The sequence below is a fragment of the Haemaphysalis longicornis genome, unplaced genomic scaffold (genome assembly GCF_048455015.1).
Source record: "Haemaphysalis longicornis isolate Haplotype H1 unplaced genomic scaffold, Haemaphysalis longicornis Haplotype H1 scaffold_1, whole genome shotgun sequence".
Lineage (NCBI taxonomy): Eukaryota > Metazoa > Arthropoda > Arachnida > Ixodida > Ixodidae > Haemaphysalis > Haemaphysalis longicornis.
This window is the reverse complement of record NW_027526203.1, coordinates 154,790,012-154,808,187: the sequence shown is the minus strand read 5'-3', so window position 1 is coordinate 154,808,187 and position 18,176 is coordinate 154,790,012. Positions and strand designations below refer to the sequence as shown.

At 51.6% G+C, this 18,176-nt stretch overlaps 2 protein-coding genes across 27 annotated transcripts in view; one reads left to right on the top strand and one right to left on the bottom strand.

Annotated features, from left to right (window-relative positions):
- The window catches only part of LOC144138109 (uncharacterized), a 118,391-nt gene that overhangs the window by 38,355 nt on the left and 61,860 nt on the right, over positions 1 to 18,176 (bottom strand). For 11 of the 26 annotated variants that reach the window (XR_013315839.1, XR_013315842.1, XM_077670294.1 and 8 more), the window contains 5 exons: positions 16,693 to 16,854; positions 10,414 to 10,534; positions 4,599 to 4,719; positions 3,095 to 3,215; positions 1,588 to 1,708 (listed from right to left, as the gene is read on the bottom strand). The exons of 4 other annotated variants lie outside the window; for them this stretch is intronic. Coding sequence is in view for 11 of the 22 variants with exons in the window: in XM_077670294.1 (XP_077526420.1) it covers positions 10,429 to 10,534; positions 16,693 to 16,854 (268 nt within the window). In the remaining 11 variants the exon portion in view is untranslated. Of the gene's footprint in view, positions 1 to 1,587; positions 1,709 to 3,094; positions 3,216 to 4,598; positions 4,761 to 10,413; positions 10,576 to 16,692; positions 16,855 to 18,176 lie in introns of all 26 variants that reach the window. 11 more of the 26 variants (XM_077670236.1, XM_077670245.1, XM_077670219.1 and 8 more) reach the window with 7 other exon arrangements.
- Positions 181 to 2,621, top strand: LOC144174366 (uncharacterized). The gene is made up of 6 exons (XM_077703037.1): positions 181 to 600; positions 687 to 788; positions 897 to 975; positions 1,084 to 1,140; positions 1,837 to 1,917; positions 2,591 to 2,621. Exons 1-6 carry the CDS (start codon positions 480 to 482, stop codon positions 2,619 to 2,621), a joined length of 471 nt encoding a protein of 156 aa, XP_077559163.1. The 5' UTR covers positions 181 to 479.

The following is an 18,176-nucleotide window of genomic DNA, read 5'->3' as shown; positions in this document are numbered from 1 at the left end:
GTTCATGCAAAGGAGTTGTGATCTGCAATTATCTGTGGGATGGTCATGTTGGGCGCACTTGGCACAGGTTATTTGGCCCCTACACGAGTTTTTACCATGCTCGAACCACTGGCACTTCAAACAGCGCCGCGGGTTCGGGATATACGCTTGGACGAAGCGTACAGCGCACCGGATGAAGCCTGCATTTATAGGATCTGGAAGAGTGGGCCGGTCAAATGTGAGGATTATCTGCCCAAGGGGTATTTCCTTGTCTTCTCTTCTGATGCTAATACGCCGAACTGCCGTCACACCTTGGTTTCGCAGACCTTCAAGGTGGTCGGCCTGTCTTGTTTGCCAGATCTGGCTCCTAAATCTGGCTCCATTGCCTGGTAAACAGACAAAGAGCCCATCCGTGCGGAGCTTGACATGGGCTCCGACGGCCAACGTTTGAGGTTTCTACTCTTCACATCACAACACATCGCCACGGTTGGATCCTGCTTATGTTTGGGGGCTCGGGGTCCGTGGTGTCGCCAACACCGTCACCAAGATTGATCAAGGTGCCCAGTGCGGGGAGCACCATGCTCTCCACCAGCTACTGTCGAGAGTGCAGCGCTTCTAGAGGTGAGCTGCAATATCTTTGCTCCGCATAATTTATTTTATGATGTACACGATAACTGTGGGGTACACCCGCCTTGCATTGATTGCAGCCAACAGCCCTTCTCTCAGCTGCCAGCCCAGTCTTTCAACATGCCGGCAAGGAGGACCAGGGTTTGCACCAGCGACTGTCCAGATTGCAGCATCTTTAAGGGGTATGCTGCAACACAGTTTCTCTGAAAGATATATCTTATGATATACCCAAATATTGAAGCGTCAGTTCTGTCTTGCTATTTTTGAAACCACTGCCCTCCTGTCCTCAGGCCACCCCAAGCATCCATCATCCTGCCAAGCAGCACCACGGCCAGAAAAGGGACTTTCACTGGGCAGCATTTTCAAGTGGTAAGCCGCCACAGAGTTTCTCTGAGTGATGCATTTTATCATTTACCCAGTTACTGAAGGGTCAGTTCTGAATTGTTCGTTTTGCAACCATTGCCTTTGTGTCTTCAGGCCAACACTTGAATTCATGATCCAGCCATGGAGCAAGGGTTACGCTTCCAGCCACTCGTGAGTGGGCAAGGATTGCTACTGGTAAGCGGCGAAGCAGTTTCCCCGAATGATCAATTTTATATGATCTACCCAACGATTTTAGGGTCTTTTCTGCTTTGCACTGATTGCAAACATTTGTCTGTCTGTCAGCAGGCTAACCAATAGACCCATCATACAGCAAATTAGCACCGTGGTCTGCACCAGCTGCTCTCCAGAGTTTACTGCTTTTAGAGGTAAGCTGCAATACATTTGCTCTGCATGATTTGTTTTATGATGTACGTGATAACTTTGGGGTACTTTCTCCCTTGCATTGATTGCAGCCATCTGCCCTTCTTCAGCTCCTAGCGCATTCGTTAAACATCCGGTCAAGGAGCCGCAGGGTTTGCACCAGCGAATGTCCAGAGTGCTGCATTTTGAGCGTAAGCTGCAACACAGTTTCTCTGAATGATATATCTTATTACATACCCAAATAAAAAACGGTCAGTTCTGCCTTGCCATTTTTGCAAATACTGCTTTCCTGTCCTCAGGCCAGCCCAAGCATCCATCATCCAGATGAAAAGCATCAAGGTTGGACCAGCGGCTTGCACTGCACAGCGTTTTGAAGTGGTAAGCCTCAACAGAGTTTCTCTGAAAGATGCATTTTATCATATACCCATATACTGAAGGGTCAGTTCTGAATTGTTCGTTTTGCAACCATTGCCTTTGTGTCTTCAGGCCAACACTTAAATTCATGATCCAGCCATGGAGCAAGGGTTACGCTTCCAGCAACTCGCGAGTGGGCAAGGATTGCTACTGGTAAGAGGCGACGCAGTTTCCCCGAATTATGAATTTTATATGATCTACCCAACGATTTTGGGGTCTTCAATGCTTCGTACTAATTGCTACCAACTGCCTTTCTTTCAGCAGGGTAACCCTTGGATCCATCATACAGCAATTTAGCACCGTGGTCTGCACCCGCTACTGCCCACAGTTCACTGCTTCTAGAGGTGAGCTGCAATACAATTGCTCCGCATGATCTGTTTTATGATGTACGCGATAACTGTGGGGTATGATCTGCCTTGCACTGATTTAGGCCAACAGCCCTTCTCTCAGCTGCCAGCCCAGACTTTCAATATCAAGACAAGGAGCCGCATGGTTTGCACCAGCGAATGTCCGGAGTGCTGCATTTTCAGTGTAAGCTGCAAAACAGTTTCTCTGAATGATATATCTTATTATATATTCGAATATTAAAGGGTCAGTTCTGCCTTGCAATTTTCGCAACCACTCCCTGCCTGTCCTCAGGCCACCCCAAGCAACCATCATCCTGCCAAGAAGCACCACGGCCAGAAAAGGGACTTTCACTGGGCAGCATTTTCAAGTGGTAAGCCACCACAGAGTTTCTCTGAGTGATGCATTTTATCATTTACGCAGATACTGAAGGGTCAGTTCTGAATTGTTCGTTTTGCAACCATTGCCTTTGTGTCTTCAGGCCAACACTTGAATTCATGATCCAGCCATGAAGCAAGGGTTACGCTTCCAGCAACTCGCGAGTGGGCAAGGATTGCTACTGGTAAGCGGCGACGCAGTTTCCCCGAATGATGAATTTTATATGATCTACCCAACGATTTTGGGGTCTTTTCTGCTTTGCACTGATTGCAAACAATTGTCTGTCTGTCAGCAGGCTAACCAATAGACCCTTCATACAGCTAATTAGCACCGTGGTCTGCACCAGCTACTCTCCAGAGTTTACTGCTTCTAGAGGTAAGCTGCAATACATTTGCTCTGCATGATTTGTTTTATGATGTATGTGATAACTTTGGGGTACTTTCTCCCTTGCATTGATTGCAGCCATCTGCCCTTCTTCAGCTGCTAGCGCATTCGTTAAACATCCGGTCAAGGAGCCGCAGGGTTTGCACCAGCGAATGTCCAGAGTGCTGCATTTTGAGCGTAAGCTGCATCACAGTTTCTCTGAATGATATAGCTTATTACATACCCAAATAAAAAACGGTCAGTTCTGCCTTGCCATTTTTGCAAATACTGCTTTCCTGTCCTCAGGCCAGCCCAAGCATCCATCATCCAGATGAGAAGCACCAAGGTCGGACCAGCAGCTTGCACTGCACAGCGTTTTGACGTGGTAAGCCGCAACAGAGTTTCTCTGAAAGATGCATTTTATCATATATCCATATACTGTAGGGTCAGTTCTGACATGTTCGTTTTGCAACCATTCCCTTCGTGTCTTCACGCCACCACTTCAATTCATGATCCAGCCATGCAAGCACGGGGGACGGTTGCAGCGACTGTCGAGTGTGGAAGGATTGCTAGTGCTAAGCGGCAATGCAGTTTCCCCGAATGATGCATTTTATGGTCTACCTAAAGACTGTGGGGTCTTCAATGCTTCGTACTAATTGCTACCAACTGCCTTTCTTTCAGCAGGGTAACCCTTGGATCCATCATACAGCAAATTAGCACCATGGTCTGCACCCGCTACTGCCCACAGTTCACTGCTTCTAGAGGTGAGCTGCAATACAATTGCTCCGCATGATTTATTTTATGATGTACGTGATAACTGTGGGGTATGATCTGCCTTGCACTGATTTAGGCCAACAGCCCTTCTCTCAGCTGCCAGCCCAGACTTTCAATATCAAGACAAGGAGCCGCATGGTTTGCACCAGCGAATGTCCGGAGTGCTGCATTTTCAGTGTAAGCTGCAAAACAGTTTCTCTGAATGATATATCTTATTATATATTCGAATATTAAAGGGTCAGTTCTGCCTTGCAATTTTCGCAACCACTCCCTGCCTGTCCTCAGGCCACCCCAAGCAACCATCATCCTGCCAAGAAGCACCACGGCCAGAAAAGGGACTTTGACTGGGCAGCATTTTCAAGTGGTAAGCCACCACAGAGTTTCTCTGAGTGATGCATTTTATCATTTACGCAGATACTGAAGGGTCAGTTCTGAATTGTTCGTTTTGCAACCATTGCCTTTGTGTCTTCAGGCCAACACTTGAATTCATGATCCAGCCATGAAGCAAGGGTTACGCTTCCAGCAACTCGCGAGTGGGCAAGGATTGCTACTGGTAAGCGGCGACGCAGTTTTCCCGAATGATGAATTTTATATGATGTACCCAACGATTTTGGGGTCTTTTCTGCTTTGCACTGATTGCAAACAATTGTCTGTCTGTCAGCAGGCTAACCAATAGACCCTTCATACAGCAAATTAGCACCGTGGTCTGCACCAGCTACTCTCCAGTTTACTGCTTCTAGAGGTAAGCTGCAATACATTTGCTCTGCATGATTTGTTTTATGATGTACGTGATAACTTTGGGGTACTTTCTCCCTTGCATTGATTGCAGCCATCTGCCCTTCTTCAGCTGCTAGCGCATTCGTTAAACATCCGGTCAAGGAGCCGCAGGGTTTGCACCAGCGAATGTCCAGAGTGCTGCATTTTGAGCGTAAGCTGCAACACAGTTTCTCTGAATGATATAGCTTATTACATACCCAAATAAAAAACGGTCAGTTCTGCCTTGCCATTTGTGCAAATACTGCTTTCCTGTCCTCAGGCCAGCCCAAGCATCCATCATCCAGATGAGAAGCACCAAGGTCGGACCAGCAGCTTGCACTGCACAGCGTTTTGAAGTGGTAAGCCGCAACAGAGTTTCTCTGAAAGATGCATTTTATCATATATCCATATACTGTACGGTCAGTTCTGACATGTTCGTTTTGCAACCATTCCCTTCGTGTCTTCACGCCACCACTTCAATTCATGATCCAGCCATGCAAGCACGGGGGACGGTTGCAGCGACTGTCGAGTGTGCAAGGATTGCTAGTGCTAAGCGGCAATGCAGTTTCCCCGAATGATGCATTTTATGGTCTACCTAAAGACTGTGGGGTCTTCAATGCTTCGTACTAATTGCTACCAACTGCCTTTCTTTCAGCAGGGTAACCCTTGGATCCATCATACAGCAAATTAGCACCGTGGTCTGCACCCGCTACTGCCCACAGTTCACTGCTTCTAGAGGTGAACTGCAATACAATTGCTCCGCATGATTTATTTTATGATGTACGCGATAACTGTGGGGTATGATCTGCCTTGCACTGATTTAGGCCAACAGCCCTTCTCTCAGCTGCCAGCCCAGACTTTCAATATCAAGACAAGGAGCCGCATGGTTTGCACCAGCGAATGTACAGAGTGCTGCATTTTCAGTGTAAGCTGCAAAACAGTTTCTCTGAATGATATATCTTATTATATATTCGAATATTAAAGGGTCAGTTCTGCCTTGCAATTTTCGCAACCACTCCCTGCCTGTCCTCAGGCCACCCCAAGCAACCATCATCCTGCCAAGAAGCACCACGGCCAGAAAAGGGACTTTCACTGGGCAGCATTTTCAAGTGGTAAGCCACCACAGAGTTTCTCTGAGTGATGCATTTTATCATTTACCCAGATACTGAAGGGTCAGTTCTGAATTGTTCGTTTTGCAACCATTGCCTTTGTGCCTTCAGGCCAACACTTGAATTCATGATCCAGCCATGAAGGGTTACGCTTCCAGCAACTCGCGAGTGGGCAAGGATTGCTACTGGTAAGCGGCAATGCAGTTTCCCTGAAAGATGCATTTTATGATCTACCCAACGATGTTGGGGTTTTTTCTGCCTTGCATTGACTGCAACCAACTGCTCTTCTGTTGGCAGGGCATCCCATGTCCTCTTCGTCCAACCAAGCAGCACTGGGGTCCAACCAGCGATTGTTTAGAGTTCGCCCCGCACAGGGCACCATGAGCAATCTTGGTGACGGTGTTGGCGACACCGCGGACCCCGAGCCCCCAAACATAAGCAGGATCCAACCGTGGCGATGTGTTGTGATGTGAAGGGTAGAAACCTCGAACGGTGGCCGTCGGAGCCCATGTCAAGCTCCGGCGGACGGGCTCTTTGTCTGTTTACCAGGCAATGGAGCCAGATTTAGGAGCCAGATCTGGCAAACAAGACAGGCCGACCTCCTTGAAGGTCTGCGAAACCAAGGTGTGACGGCTGTTCGGCATATTACCATCAGAAGAGAAGACAAGGAAATACCCCTTGGGCACATAATCCTCACATTTGACCGGCCCACTCTTCCAGATCCCATAAATGCAGGCTTCATCCGGTGCGCTGTACGCTTCGTCCGAGCGTATATCCCGAACCCGCGGCGCTATTTCAAGTGCCAGTGGTTCGGGCATGGTAAAAACTCGTGTAGGGGCCAAATAACCTGTGCTAAGTGCGCCCAACATGACCATCCCACAGATAATTGCAGATCACAACAACTCCTTTGCATGAACTGTAGGGCCCACACGCGGCATATTCCCGAAAATGCGAGAAGTTTCAACTTGAAAAGAAAAAAATAAACATAAAGGTAACAGAAAACATCACCTTCCCAGAGGCGCGAGAGAGGATCGCCTCTTTCCCCCTGGGGAGGTACGCCGAAGCAGCTCGCCGGGGGCGGAGAGGAGTATTGTTTCGGCGGGGACCCAGTACCGCGAGTCGGACTTGGTGCCGCCCCCACCACCCCCCGGGTTGCCTCCGGCGGCCCAACCCACCACCGCGCTGCTCGCTGAAACAGCAGCGGCTGTGGTGGCATCCACGTCCAGTGGGGTTGCTGCTGCACCCACTGTTTCCTCCTCTCCATTGGCCCGAAGCACACGCGAGGGCCCGGAGATGGAGATGGAGGAAACCGCAGCTGTTCCCACCTCCACCGAACCGCCTCTGCATTAATGTCACTAGAACTCTCAATAGTAATACAAGTATCTTTACGGCAGAGGCTTATGGTGTAATTCTTGTTGTTAATCATATACTTCAAAGCCACATCCCACAATCCATTATATATACAGATTCCCTCAGTGTTGTGCAGACATTGTCATCAACAAAGTCTTCGAAAAACCATGTCAATTTGATAGGCATGGGTATTATGTCTGTGTATGTCCACAAATTTGAACTGGTCCTTTGCTAGGTCCCTGGCCACTGTAGTATAGCCGGGAACGAAGCAGCGGATCGAATGGCTGCTGCTGCTACACTCTTGAATACAGTAGACATAACCACATTACCCTACACCGATGTGAAACCACACATCAGACAACTTCACAAAACATGGCCAACACACTAGAGTGAACAAACAGACAAGTTACACGTAACAAAACCTTACTTGGGACCTTACACCACCGACACACACAATAGATACACTGAAGTTGCCTTGGCTAGATTGCGGATGGGGTACACACATGAGTTCGGTGCTCGCAAGTGGTAAACCACAACAGTTCCTCTGTATGTTGCCTTGTAAGATCTATCCAACATAGTTGCTGTGCAGTTGCTCTGTCAGTAAAAGGCAGAACTGACCCCGAAGGTTGGGTAGATAATAAAGCGCATCATGTGGAGTAACTGGTGTGTCTTTTTGTGAGCTCTGCACTATGGACAGGGCTGGTGTGGGCGCAGTGGTACCGGGGAGGCTCGGCTGCCATTCAGTCATCAGGCCACACCACTCTTGTTCTTCACCCTGGCCCTTTACACCAGCCGTGCTCATAGTCTAACTGTATCCGTGTTCCCTCCTCATCAAATACCTTGTGTTTGGCGCTCTTTGCCCATGTCGGCCTTGCGCCAGTAAACTCGTACCATCATCATCATCACTGTTTAGAGTTCGGTGCTCGCAAGTGGTAAGCCACAACAGTTCCTCTGTATGATGCCTTGTATGATCTACCCAACACAGTTGCTGTGCAGTTGCTCTGTCAGTAAAAGGCAGAACTGACCCCGAAGGTTGGGTAGATAAACAGCGCCTCATGTGGAGTAACTCTTGTGTTTTTTTTGTGAGCTCTGCACCATGGGCTGGTGTGGCCCCAGTGTTCCCGGTGAGGCTCCCCTGCCATTCTGTCATCAGGCCACCCCTTGCAATTATCCTACAGCCAAGGAACACCGCAGTCCATTACAGCAACTGTCCAGTGTGCAAGACTAAACCGCTATGCAGTTTCTCTGAATGATGATTTTAGGATCTACCTAAAGACTGTGGGGTGGTCTATAGCTTGTAGTGATTGCAACCAGGCTACCCCATGGATACATCATACAGCCAATGAGCACCGTGGTGTCGATGATGATGATGGTAGGTGTTTAATGGTGCAAGGCCAACGAGGGCAAAGAGCGCCAAAACAGTGGTTAGGTATGAAGGATGTAAAGGTAAACTGTATATATAATGGATTGTGGGATGTGGCTTTGAAGTATATGATTAACAACAATAAGTACACCGTAAGCCTCTGCCGTAAAGATACTTGTATTACAACTGAGTGTTCTAGTGACATTAATGCAGAGGCGGTTCGGTGGAGGTGGGAACTGCTGCGGTTTCCTCCATCTCCATCTTCGGGCCCTCGCGTGTGCTTGGGGCCGCTGGAGAGGAGGAAACAGTGGGTGCAGCAGCAACCCCACTGGACGTGGATGCCACCACAGCCGCTGCTGTTTCAGCGAGCAGCGCGGTGGTGGGTTGGGCCGCCGGAGGCAACCAGGGGGGGAGGCACCAAGTCCGACTCGCGGTACTGGGTCCCCGCCGAAACAATACGCCTCTCCGCCCCCGGCGAGCTGCTTCGGCGTACCTCCCCAGGGGGAAAGAGGCGAACCTCTTTCGCGCCTCTGGGAAGGTGATGTTTTCTGTTACCTTTTTGTTTATTATTTTCAAGTTGAAACTTCTCGCATTTTCGGGAATATGCCGCATGTGGGCCGTACAGTTCATGCAAAGGAGTTGTGATCTGCAATTATCTGTGGGATGGTCATGTTGGGCGCACTTGGCACAGGTTATTTGGCCCCTACACTTGTTTTTACCATGCTCGAACCACTGGCACTTGAAACAGCGCCGCGGGTTCGGGATATACGCTCGGACGAAGCGTACAGCGCACCGGATGAAGCCTGCATTTATAGGATCTGGAAGAGTGGGCCGGTCAAATGTGAGGATTATGTGCCCAAGGGGTATTTCCTTGTCTTCTCTTCTGATGCTAATACGCCGAACTGCCGTCACACCTTGGTTTTGCAGACCTTCAAGGAGGTCGGCCTGTCTTGTTTGCCAGATCTGGCTCCTAAATCTGGCTCCATTGCCTGGTAAACAGACAAAGAGCCCATCCGCCGGAGCTTGACATGGGCTCCGACGGCCAATGTTTGAGGTTTCTACTCTTCCCATCACAACACATCGCCACGGTTGGATCCTGCTTATGTTTGGGGGCTCGGGGTCCGTGGTGTCGCCAACACCGTCACCAAGATTGATCAAGGTGCCCAGTGCGGGGAGCACCATGCTCTCCACCAGCTACTGTCGAGAGCGCAGCGCTTCTAGAGGTGAGCTGCAATATATTTGCTCCGCATAATTTATTTTATGATGTACACGATAACTGTGGGGTATACTCCGCCTTGCACTGATTGCAGCCAACAGCCCTTCTCTCAGCTGCCAGCCCAGTCTTTCAACATGCCGGCAAGGAGGACCAGGGTTTGCACCAGCGAGTGTCCAGATTGCAGCATCTTTAAGGGGTATGCTGCAACACAGTTTCTCTGAAAGATATATCTTATGATATACCCAAATATTGAAGCGTCAGTTCTGTCTTGCTATTTTTGAAACCACTGCCCTCCTGTCCTCAGGCCACCCCAAGCATCCATCATCCTGACAAGCAGCACCACGGCCAGAAAAGGGACTTTCACTGGGCAGCATTTTCAAGTGGTAAGCCGCCACAGAGTTTCTCTGAGTGATGCATTTTATCATTTACCCAGTTACTGAAGGGTCAGTTCTGAATTGTTCGTTTTGCAACCATTGCCTTTGTGTCTTCAGGCCAACACTTGAATTCATGAACCAGCCATGGAGCAAGGGTTACGCTTCCAGCCACTCGTGAGTGGGCAAGGATTGCTACTGGTAAGCGGCGAAGCAGTTTCCCCGAATGATCAATTTTATATGATCTACCCAACAATTTTGGGGTCTTTTCTGCTTTGCACTGATTGCAAACAATTGTCTGTCTGTCAGCAGGCTAACCAATAGACCCATCATACAGCAAATTAGCACCGTGGTCTGCACCAGCTGCTCTCCAGAGTTTACTGCTTTTAGAGGTAAGCTGCAATACATTTGCTCTGCATGATTTGTTTTATGATGTACGTGATAACTTTGGGGTACTTTCTCCCTTGCATTGATTGCAGCCATCTGCCCTTCTTCAGCTGCTAGTGCATTCGTTAAACATCCGGTCAAGGAGCCGCAGGGTTTGCACCAGCGAATGTCCAGAGTGCTGCATTTTGAGCGTAAGCTGCAACACAGTTTCTCTGAATGATATATCTTATTACATACCCAAATAAAAAACGGTCAGTTCTGCCTTGCCATTTTTGCAGATACTGCTTTCCTGTCCTCAGGCCAGCCCAAGCATCCATCATCCAGAGGAGAGGCACCAAGGTCGGACCAGCGGCTTGCACTGCACAGCGTTGTGAAGTGGTAAGCCGGAACAGAGTTTCTCTGAAAGATGCATTTTATCATATACCCATATACTGTAGGGTCAACTTTGACATGTTCGTTTTGCAACCATTCCCTTCGTGTCTTCACGCCACCACTTCAATTCATGATCCAGCCATGCAGCACGGGGGACGGTTGCAGCGACTGTCGAGTGTGCAAGGATTGCTAGTGCTAAGCGGCAATGCAGTTTCCCCGAATGATGCATTTTATGGTCTACCTAAAGACTGTGGGGTCTTCAATGCTTCGTACTAATTGCTACCAACTGCCTTTCTTTCAGCAGGGTAACCCTTGGATCCATCATACAGCAAATTAGCACCTTGGTCTGCACCAGCTACTGCCCACAGTTCACTGCTTCTAGAGGTGAGCTGCAATACAATTGCTCCGCATGATTTATTTTATGATGTACGCGATAACTGTGGGGTATGATCTGCCTTGCACTGATTTAGGCAAACAGCCCTTCTCTCAGCTGCCAGCCCAGACTTTCAATATCAAGACAAGGAGCCGCATGGTTTGCACCAGCGAATGTCCAGAGTGCTGCATTTTCAGTGTAAGCTGCAAAACAGTTTCCCTGAATGATATATCTTATTATATATTCGAGCATCAAAGGGTCAGTTCTGCCTTGCAATTTTCGCAACCACTCCCTGCCTGTCCTCAGGCCACCCCAAGCAACTGTAGCGGCGCGTGTCCACCGCGCCCAGACGACGACGACGACGAAGGTGGAACCACGAGGCGCACGCTCACGTGCGCTCGTGCTGGAGGAATAAAAATCAGTTCGAGCCCAAACGCTGTCGTGGCTGGTTGTCACTGCGCCGGTCGCGACAGAATTTGGTGACGTGGACCGAACTCGCCTCTTCTGACCGCGCCATGTCGGACCCTTCGGCTTCGCCGGATTCTGCGGGCCAACTACAACCCGGCGCAGCTACGCCCGCCCACGAAGCAGCTCCACCTGCTCACGCTACAACCGCGGCTGTGCACAGCGCTACTCTACCCCCGTTTTGGACTCGGAACCCGCGGACATGGTTCACGCAAGTCGAAGCGCGCTTCCGTCTGCATCGCATCACCAGCCAGGAGACGAAATATAACAGCGTCGCGACCTCCTTGCCAGGCAGCATCGCGGACGAGCTAGCCGACATCCTCGACGCCCCACATCCTGAAGCGCTGTACGACCACCTAAAGGCAGCGATCATCCAACGCAAGTCGGAGTCGGAGCGCAGCAGGCTGCAGCAGCTTCTGAACACCGAGGAGCTCGGTGTCAGGCGACTCGCAGTTGCTACATCGCATGCGGCAGCTATTGGGCGATCATGGCCAGGACCTCAACAATCCACTTCTTCGGGAGCTCTTCCTTCAACGCCTCCCCCAGAACATGGTATTGGTACTTGCGGCAGCCGCTGACATGCCACTCGAAAAACTCGCGGAACTGGCTGACCGCATCGCGGACTATTCCCGGTCCCCAAGCATCGCCGCAGTCGTCGATACGCCCTCCACCTCAAGGGACGACTCCAGGCTTGGTCGACTTGAGAGCCGCATTGATGAATTCAGTCATCAGCTGTCATCCCTCGCACCCCTCTTGCACCGACGCCGACGTGCATCCCGCGACCGACGGTACTCCCCATCCCCGTCCCGTTCTCAACATGGCTCCTCCGCAACACGCGGTGAGCCTGGCCCTTCGGGCGTCTGTTGGTGTCATCGTACCTTCGGCACTGCCGCCCGCAAGTGCAGCCAGCCTTGCTCATGGACGGGAAACTAGGAGACCGGACACTGGCGGCGGCAAGTGAACCCGGTCATGCAGTCAGCCGCCTCTTCTACGTCACCGACAAGGTTGCCGGCCACCGCTTCTTGGTCGATACGGGAGCAGAGGTCAGCGTCATACCGGCCTCTTCGCTAGACCGACGCCGCCGAGAAATGACCTCCCCGTTAATCGCCGTCAACAACTCGCCGATCAACACCTACGGCCAGCGGTCGCTCACAGTTAATTTTGGCCTACGTCGCACCTTCCGGTGGCTTTTCACAATTGCTGACATCAAGCAGCCCATTCTCGGTGCTGATTTCCTGGCTTTCTACAACCTGGCCGTGGACGTGCACTCTCGACGCCTCGTGGGCATGACGACGAGCCTTTCAGTACATGGCATTCTCTCCTCTGCCACGGCGACCGGACTTCGAGCCTTTGTGCCATCTTCCGCGTACGAGAAGATACTTGCAGATTTTCCCGCGATCACAAGACCCCACACGGGAGAGTCCCCGGTGAAGCACACCATCACCCACCACATCGTCACGAAGGGACCCCCTGTCTTCGCTCGAGCGCGTCGTCTCGCCGGATCACGTTATGCCATTGCTCGCCGGGAGTTCGAGCACATGCTGGAACTGGGAATTGTCCGTCCATCCTCGAGCAACTACGTGTCAGCCCTGCATATGGTACCCAAAAAGGACCCCGGTGACTGGAGGCCATGCGGCGACTACTGTGCCCTCAATGCGATCACCGTGCCGGACCGGTACCCGCTCCCTCATTTGCAGGACTTCACCGCGAATCTGGCAGGCTGCAAGATATTCAGCAAGGTGGACTTGGTCAAAGCTTATCACCAGATACCTGTGGAGCCAGCAGACATACCGAAGACTGCCATCATTACACCATTTGGTCTCTTCGAATATGTCCGCATGCCCTTCGGCCTGCGTAACGCCGCCCAGACCTTTTAACGTGCCATCGACGAGGTTACCCGCGGTTTAGACTTTGTCTTTGCCTACCTCGACGACCTCTTGATCGCAAGCTCATCACCATCCGAGCACGAAGTGCACTTGCGAGCCCTTTTCACTCGGCTTGACGAATATGGCTTCGTCATCAACCCCAAAAAGTGTGTCTTCGGCGCGCAGACCATCGAGTTCCTGGGCCACTTGGTCACTCCACAGGGCATCAGACCTCTCGACACCAAGGTGAAAGCCATCCAGGACTTTCCACAGCCCACCTCAATTAAGAAGGTGAGAGAGTTCTTGGGCCTGCTGAACTTCTATCGGCGGTTCATTCCCAACAGTGCCGAACTAGTCCAGCCCCTCACTGATCTGCTGGCCACCAAGACAGGCCCTGCAGAGCACTTCGAGTGGAGCGAGCAAGCAGCGTCCGCCTTTTCTGCTGCGAAGAAGGCCCTCTCCGACGCTGCCATGCTTATACACCCCGTTGCTGATGCTCAACTTCGCCTCATCACCGACGCCTCCAGCGTGGCTGTCGGTGCTGTGGTGGAGCAGTTCGTCTCCGGTTGGCAGCCTCTTGGTTTCTACTCCCAGAAGCTGAAATCTGCTGAGACAAGGTACAGCACTTTCGGGCGCGAGCTACTGGCTGTCTACCTTGCCATCAAACATTTCCGGCATTTCCTGGAAGGCAGGGACTTCTACGTCCTTACGGATCACAAGCCCCTGACGTTCGCCTTCCAGCGCAACCACAGCTGAACTTCTATCGGCGGTTCATTCCCAACAGTGCCGAACTAGTCCAGCCCCTCACTGATCTGCTGGCCACCAAGACAGGCCCTGCAGAGCACTTCGAGTGGAGCGAGCAAGCAGCGTCCGCCTTTTCTGCTGCGAAGAAGGCCCTCTCCGACGCTGCCATGCTTATACACCCCGTTGCTGATGCTCAACTTCGCCTCATCACCGACGCCTCCAGCGTGGCTGTCGGTGCTGTGGTGGAGCAGTTCGTCTCCGGTTGGCAGCCTCTTGGTTTCTACTCCCAGAAGCTGAAATCTGCTGAGACAAGGTACAGCACTTTCGGGCGCGAGCTACTGGCTGTCTACCTTGCCATCAAACATTTCCGGCATTTCCTGGAAGGCAGGGACTTCTACGTCCTTACGGATCACAAGCCCCTGACGTTCGCCTTCCAGCGCAACCACAGCTCGTATTCGTCGCGTGAGATCCGTCACCTCTCCTTCGTCTCGGAGTTTACTGTCGATCTCCGCCATGTCAGCGGCCCGATCAACACTGCTGCTGACGCGCTGTCTCGCGTCGAAGCCCTTTCGATCTCACCCCAACCGATTTGCATGGAAGAGCTTGCTTCTGCACAGCAACAAGACCCTGAGCTCCAGCAACGCCGCTCTGACACCTCAACGCTGACTTTCACAGATGTGCCGTTGCCGTTTACCGAAGGCACAATCACATGCGAGACATCAACCGGCGTCTCCCGACCTTACGTTCCACCGGCGTTTCGTCGAGCCGTTTTCGACACCCTGCACGGCAAGAGTCACCCCGGCATCCGAGCAACTCAACACCTCGTCACAGCTCGGTGGTTCTGGCCCTCCATGAATGCAGATGTCCGCCGGTGGGCACGCACCTGCCTCCAGTGCCAAGTGTCAAAGTAACCAGGCACACCGTCACTCCTGCCTCGCCATTCCATCCACCGGACAGCCGTTTCGCACACGTGCACATTGACATGGTCGGCCCCCTACCACCGTCGCGATGCGCCACCTACTTGTTGACGTGCGTCCACCGCTTCACGCGCTGGCCAGAGGCAATCCCGATACCTGATATTACGGCAGAAACAGTCGCCAAAGCATTTGTTGCTGGTTGGGTGTCCCGTTTCGGCTGCCCCGCTGTTGTCACCACTGATCGCGGGCGTCAATTCCAATCAGCCCTGTTCAACGCTCTCGCTGCCATCTTGGGAGTACGCCACATACACACCACCTCCTACCATCCGTCTGCCAACGGGATGGTGGAGCGTTTACACCGCCAACTCAAGGCAGCTCTCACCACCTACGAGCCAAGGGAACACTGGGCCGACCACCTTCCCCTCGTCTTGCTCGGACTACGCTCGGCTTTTAAGGCAGACCTGCATTGCACATCTGCCGAGCTGGTGTATGGCTGCCCTCTTCGTCTCCCGGGCGACCTCCTCACACCTCCGCCTGCCGATGGTCCTTCGGACCCCGCCGGTTACGTGGCTGACCTTCGTTGCCTTTTCGAGCAAATCCGGCCTGTCCTTCCTCGACAACGCAGCGACCACTCCGTCTTCGTGAGCCAGGACCTTTCTTCCTGAACTCACGTGTTCGTGCGCCACGACGCTGCCCGTCGACCCCTCACTCCCGCTTTCGATGGCCCATACCGCGTCATCGAGCGGCACCCCAAGACGTTCACCCTCGACATCAACGGACGCCAAGACGTCGTCGCCGCTGACCGGGAAAAGCCTGCATACCTCGCCTCTCTCCGACCCAGCCAGACCTTCCCCGTCTCAACAACCATGCCCAGAACTTTGCACCATCAACCGTCCAAAGCTGTCACGTGGTCTTCAACAACGGCCTCCGGCTCTACGGGGGGGAGCCCTGTAGCGGCGCGTGTCCACCGTGCCCAGACGACGACGACGACGAAGGTGGAACCACGAGGCGCACGCTCACGTGCGCTCGTGCTGGAGGAATAAAAATCAGTTCGAGCCCAAACGCTGTCGTGGCTGGTTGTCACTGCACCGGTCGCGACACAACCATCATCCTGCAAAGAAGCACCACAGCCAGAAAAGGGACTTTCACTGGGCAGCATTTTCAAGTGGTAAGCCACCACAGAGTTTCTCTGAGTGATGAATTCTATCATTAACCCAGATACTGAAGGGTCAGTTCTGAATTGTTCGTTTTGCAACCATTGCCTTTGTGTCTTCAGGCCAACACTTGAATTCATGATCCAGCCATGGAGCAAGGGTTACGCTTCCAGCAACTCGCGAGTGGGCAAGGATTGCTACTGGTAAGCGGCGACGCAGTTTCCCCGAATGATGAATTTTATATGATCTACCCAACGATTTTGGGGTCTTTTCTGCTTTGCACTGATTGCAAACAATTGTCTGTCTGTCAGCAGGCTAACCATTAGACCCTTCATACAGCAAATTAGCACCGTGGTCTGCACCAGCTACTCTCCAGAGTTTACCGCTTCTAGAGGTAAGCTGCAATACATTTGCTCTGCATGATTTGTTTTATGATGTACGTGATAACTTTGGGGTACTTTCTCCCTTGCATTGATGGCAGCCATCTGCCCTTCTTCAGCTGCTAGCGCATTCGTTAAACATCCGGTCAAGGAGCCGCAGGGTTTGCACCAGCGAATGTCCAGAGTGCTGCATTTTGAGCGTAAGCTGCAACACAGTTTCTCTGAATGATATATCTTATTACATACCCAAATAAAAAACGGTCAGTTCTGCCTTGCCATTTTTGCAAATACTGCTTTCCTGTCCTCAGGCCAGCCCAAGCATCCATCATCCAGATGAGAAGCACCAAGGTCGGACCAGCGGCTTGCACTCCACAGCGTTTTGAAGAGGTAAGCCGGAACAGAGTTTCTCTGAAAGATGCATTTTATCATATACCCATATACTGTAGGGTCAGTTCTGACATGTTCGTTTTGCAACCATTCCCTTCGTGTCTTCACGCCACCACTTCAATTCATGATCCAGCCATGCAGCACGGGGGACGGTTGCAGCGACTGTCGAGTGTGCAAGGATTGCTAGTGCTAAGCGGCAATGCAGTTTCCCCGAATGATGCATTTTATGGTCTACCTAAAGACTTTGGGGTCTTCAATGCTTCGTACTAATTGCTATTAACTGCCTTTCTTTCAGCAGGGTAACCCTTGGATCCATCATACAGCAAATTAGCACCGTGGTCTGCACCGGCTACTGCCCACAGTTCACTGCTTCTAGAGGTGAGCTGCAATACAATTGCTCCGCATGATTTATTTTATGATGTACGTGATAACTGTGGGGTATGATCTGCCTTGCACTGATTTAGGCCAACAGCCCTTCTCTCAGCTGCCAGCCCAGACTTTCACTATCAAGACAAGGAGCCGCATGGTTTGCACCAGCGAATGCCCAGAGTGCTGCATTTTCAGTGTAAGCTGCAAAACAGTTTCTCTGAATGATATATCTTATTATATATTCGAATATTAAAGGGTCAGTTCTGCCTTGCAATTTTCGCAACCACTCCCTGCCTGTCCTCAGGCCACCCCAAGCAACCATCATCCTGCCAAGAAGCACCACGGCCAGAAAAGGGACTTTCACTGGGCAGCATTTTCAAGTGGTAAGCCACCACAGAGCTTCTCTGAGTGATGCATTTTATCATTTACCCAGATACTGAAGGGTCAGTTCTGAATTGTTCGTTTTGCAACCATTGCCTTTGTGCCTTCAGGCCAACACTTGAATTCATGATCCAGCCATGGAGCAAGGGTTACGCTTCCAGCAACTTGCGAGTGGGCAAGGATTGCTACTGGTAAGCGGCAATGCAGTTTCCCTGAAAGATGCATTTTATGATCTACCCAACGATGTTGGGTTTTTTTCTGCCTTGCACTGACTGCAACCAACTGCTCTTCTGTTGGCAGGGCATCCCATGTCCTCTTCGTCCAACCAAGCAGCACTGGGGTCGCACCAGCGATTGTTTAGAGTTCGCCCCGCACAGGGCACCATGAGCAATCTTGGTGACGGTGTTGGCGACACCGCGGACCCCGAGCCCCCAAACATAAGCAGGGTCCAACCGTGGCGATGTGTTGTGATGTGAAGGGTAGAAACCTCGAACGGTGGCCGTCGGAGCCCATGTCAAGCTCCGGCGGACGGGCTCTTTGTCTGTTTACCAGGCAATGGAGCCAGATTTAGGAGCCAGATCTGGCAAACAAGA

What these genes read in the sequence shown, in the direction of transcription:
- LOC144174366 (XM_077703037.1), top strand. Translation starts at nt 480, where the DNA reads ATGTTTGGGGGCTCGGGGTCCGTGGTGTCGCCAACACCGTCACCAAGA. An exon ending in AGAGTGCAGCGCTTCTAGAG is followed by an intron (nt 601 to 686) that starts GTGAGCTGCAAT and finishes CATTGATTGCAG; the next exon opens with CCAACAGCCCTTCTCTCAGC. An exon ending in GTGGGCAAGGATTGCTACTG is followed by an intron (nt 1,918 to 2,590) that starts GTAAGAGGCGAC and finishes TTGTGTCTTCAG; the next exon opens with GCCAACACTTGAATTCATGA.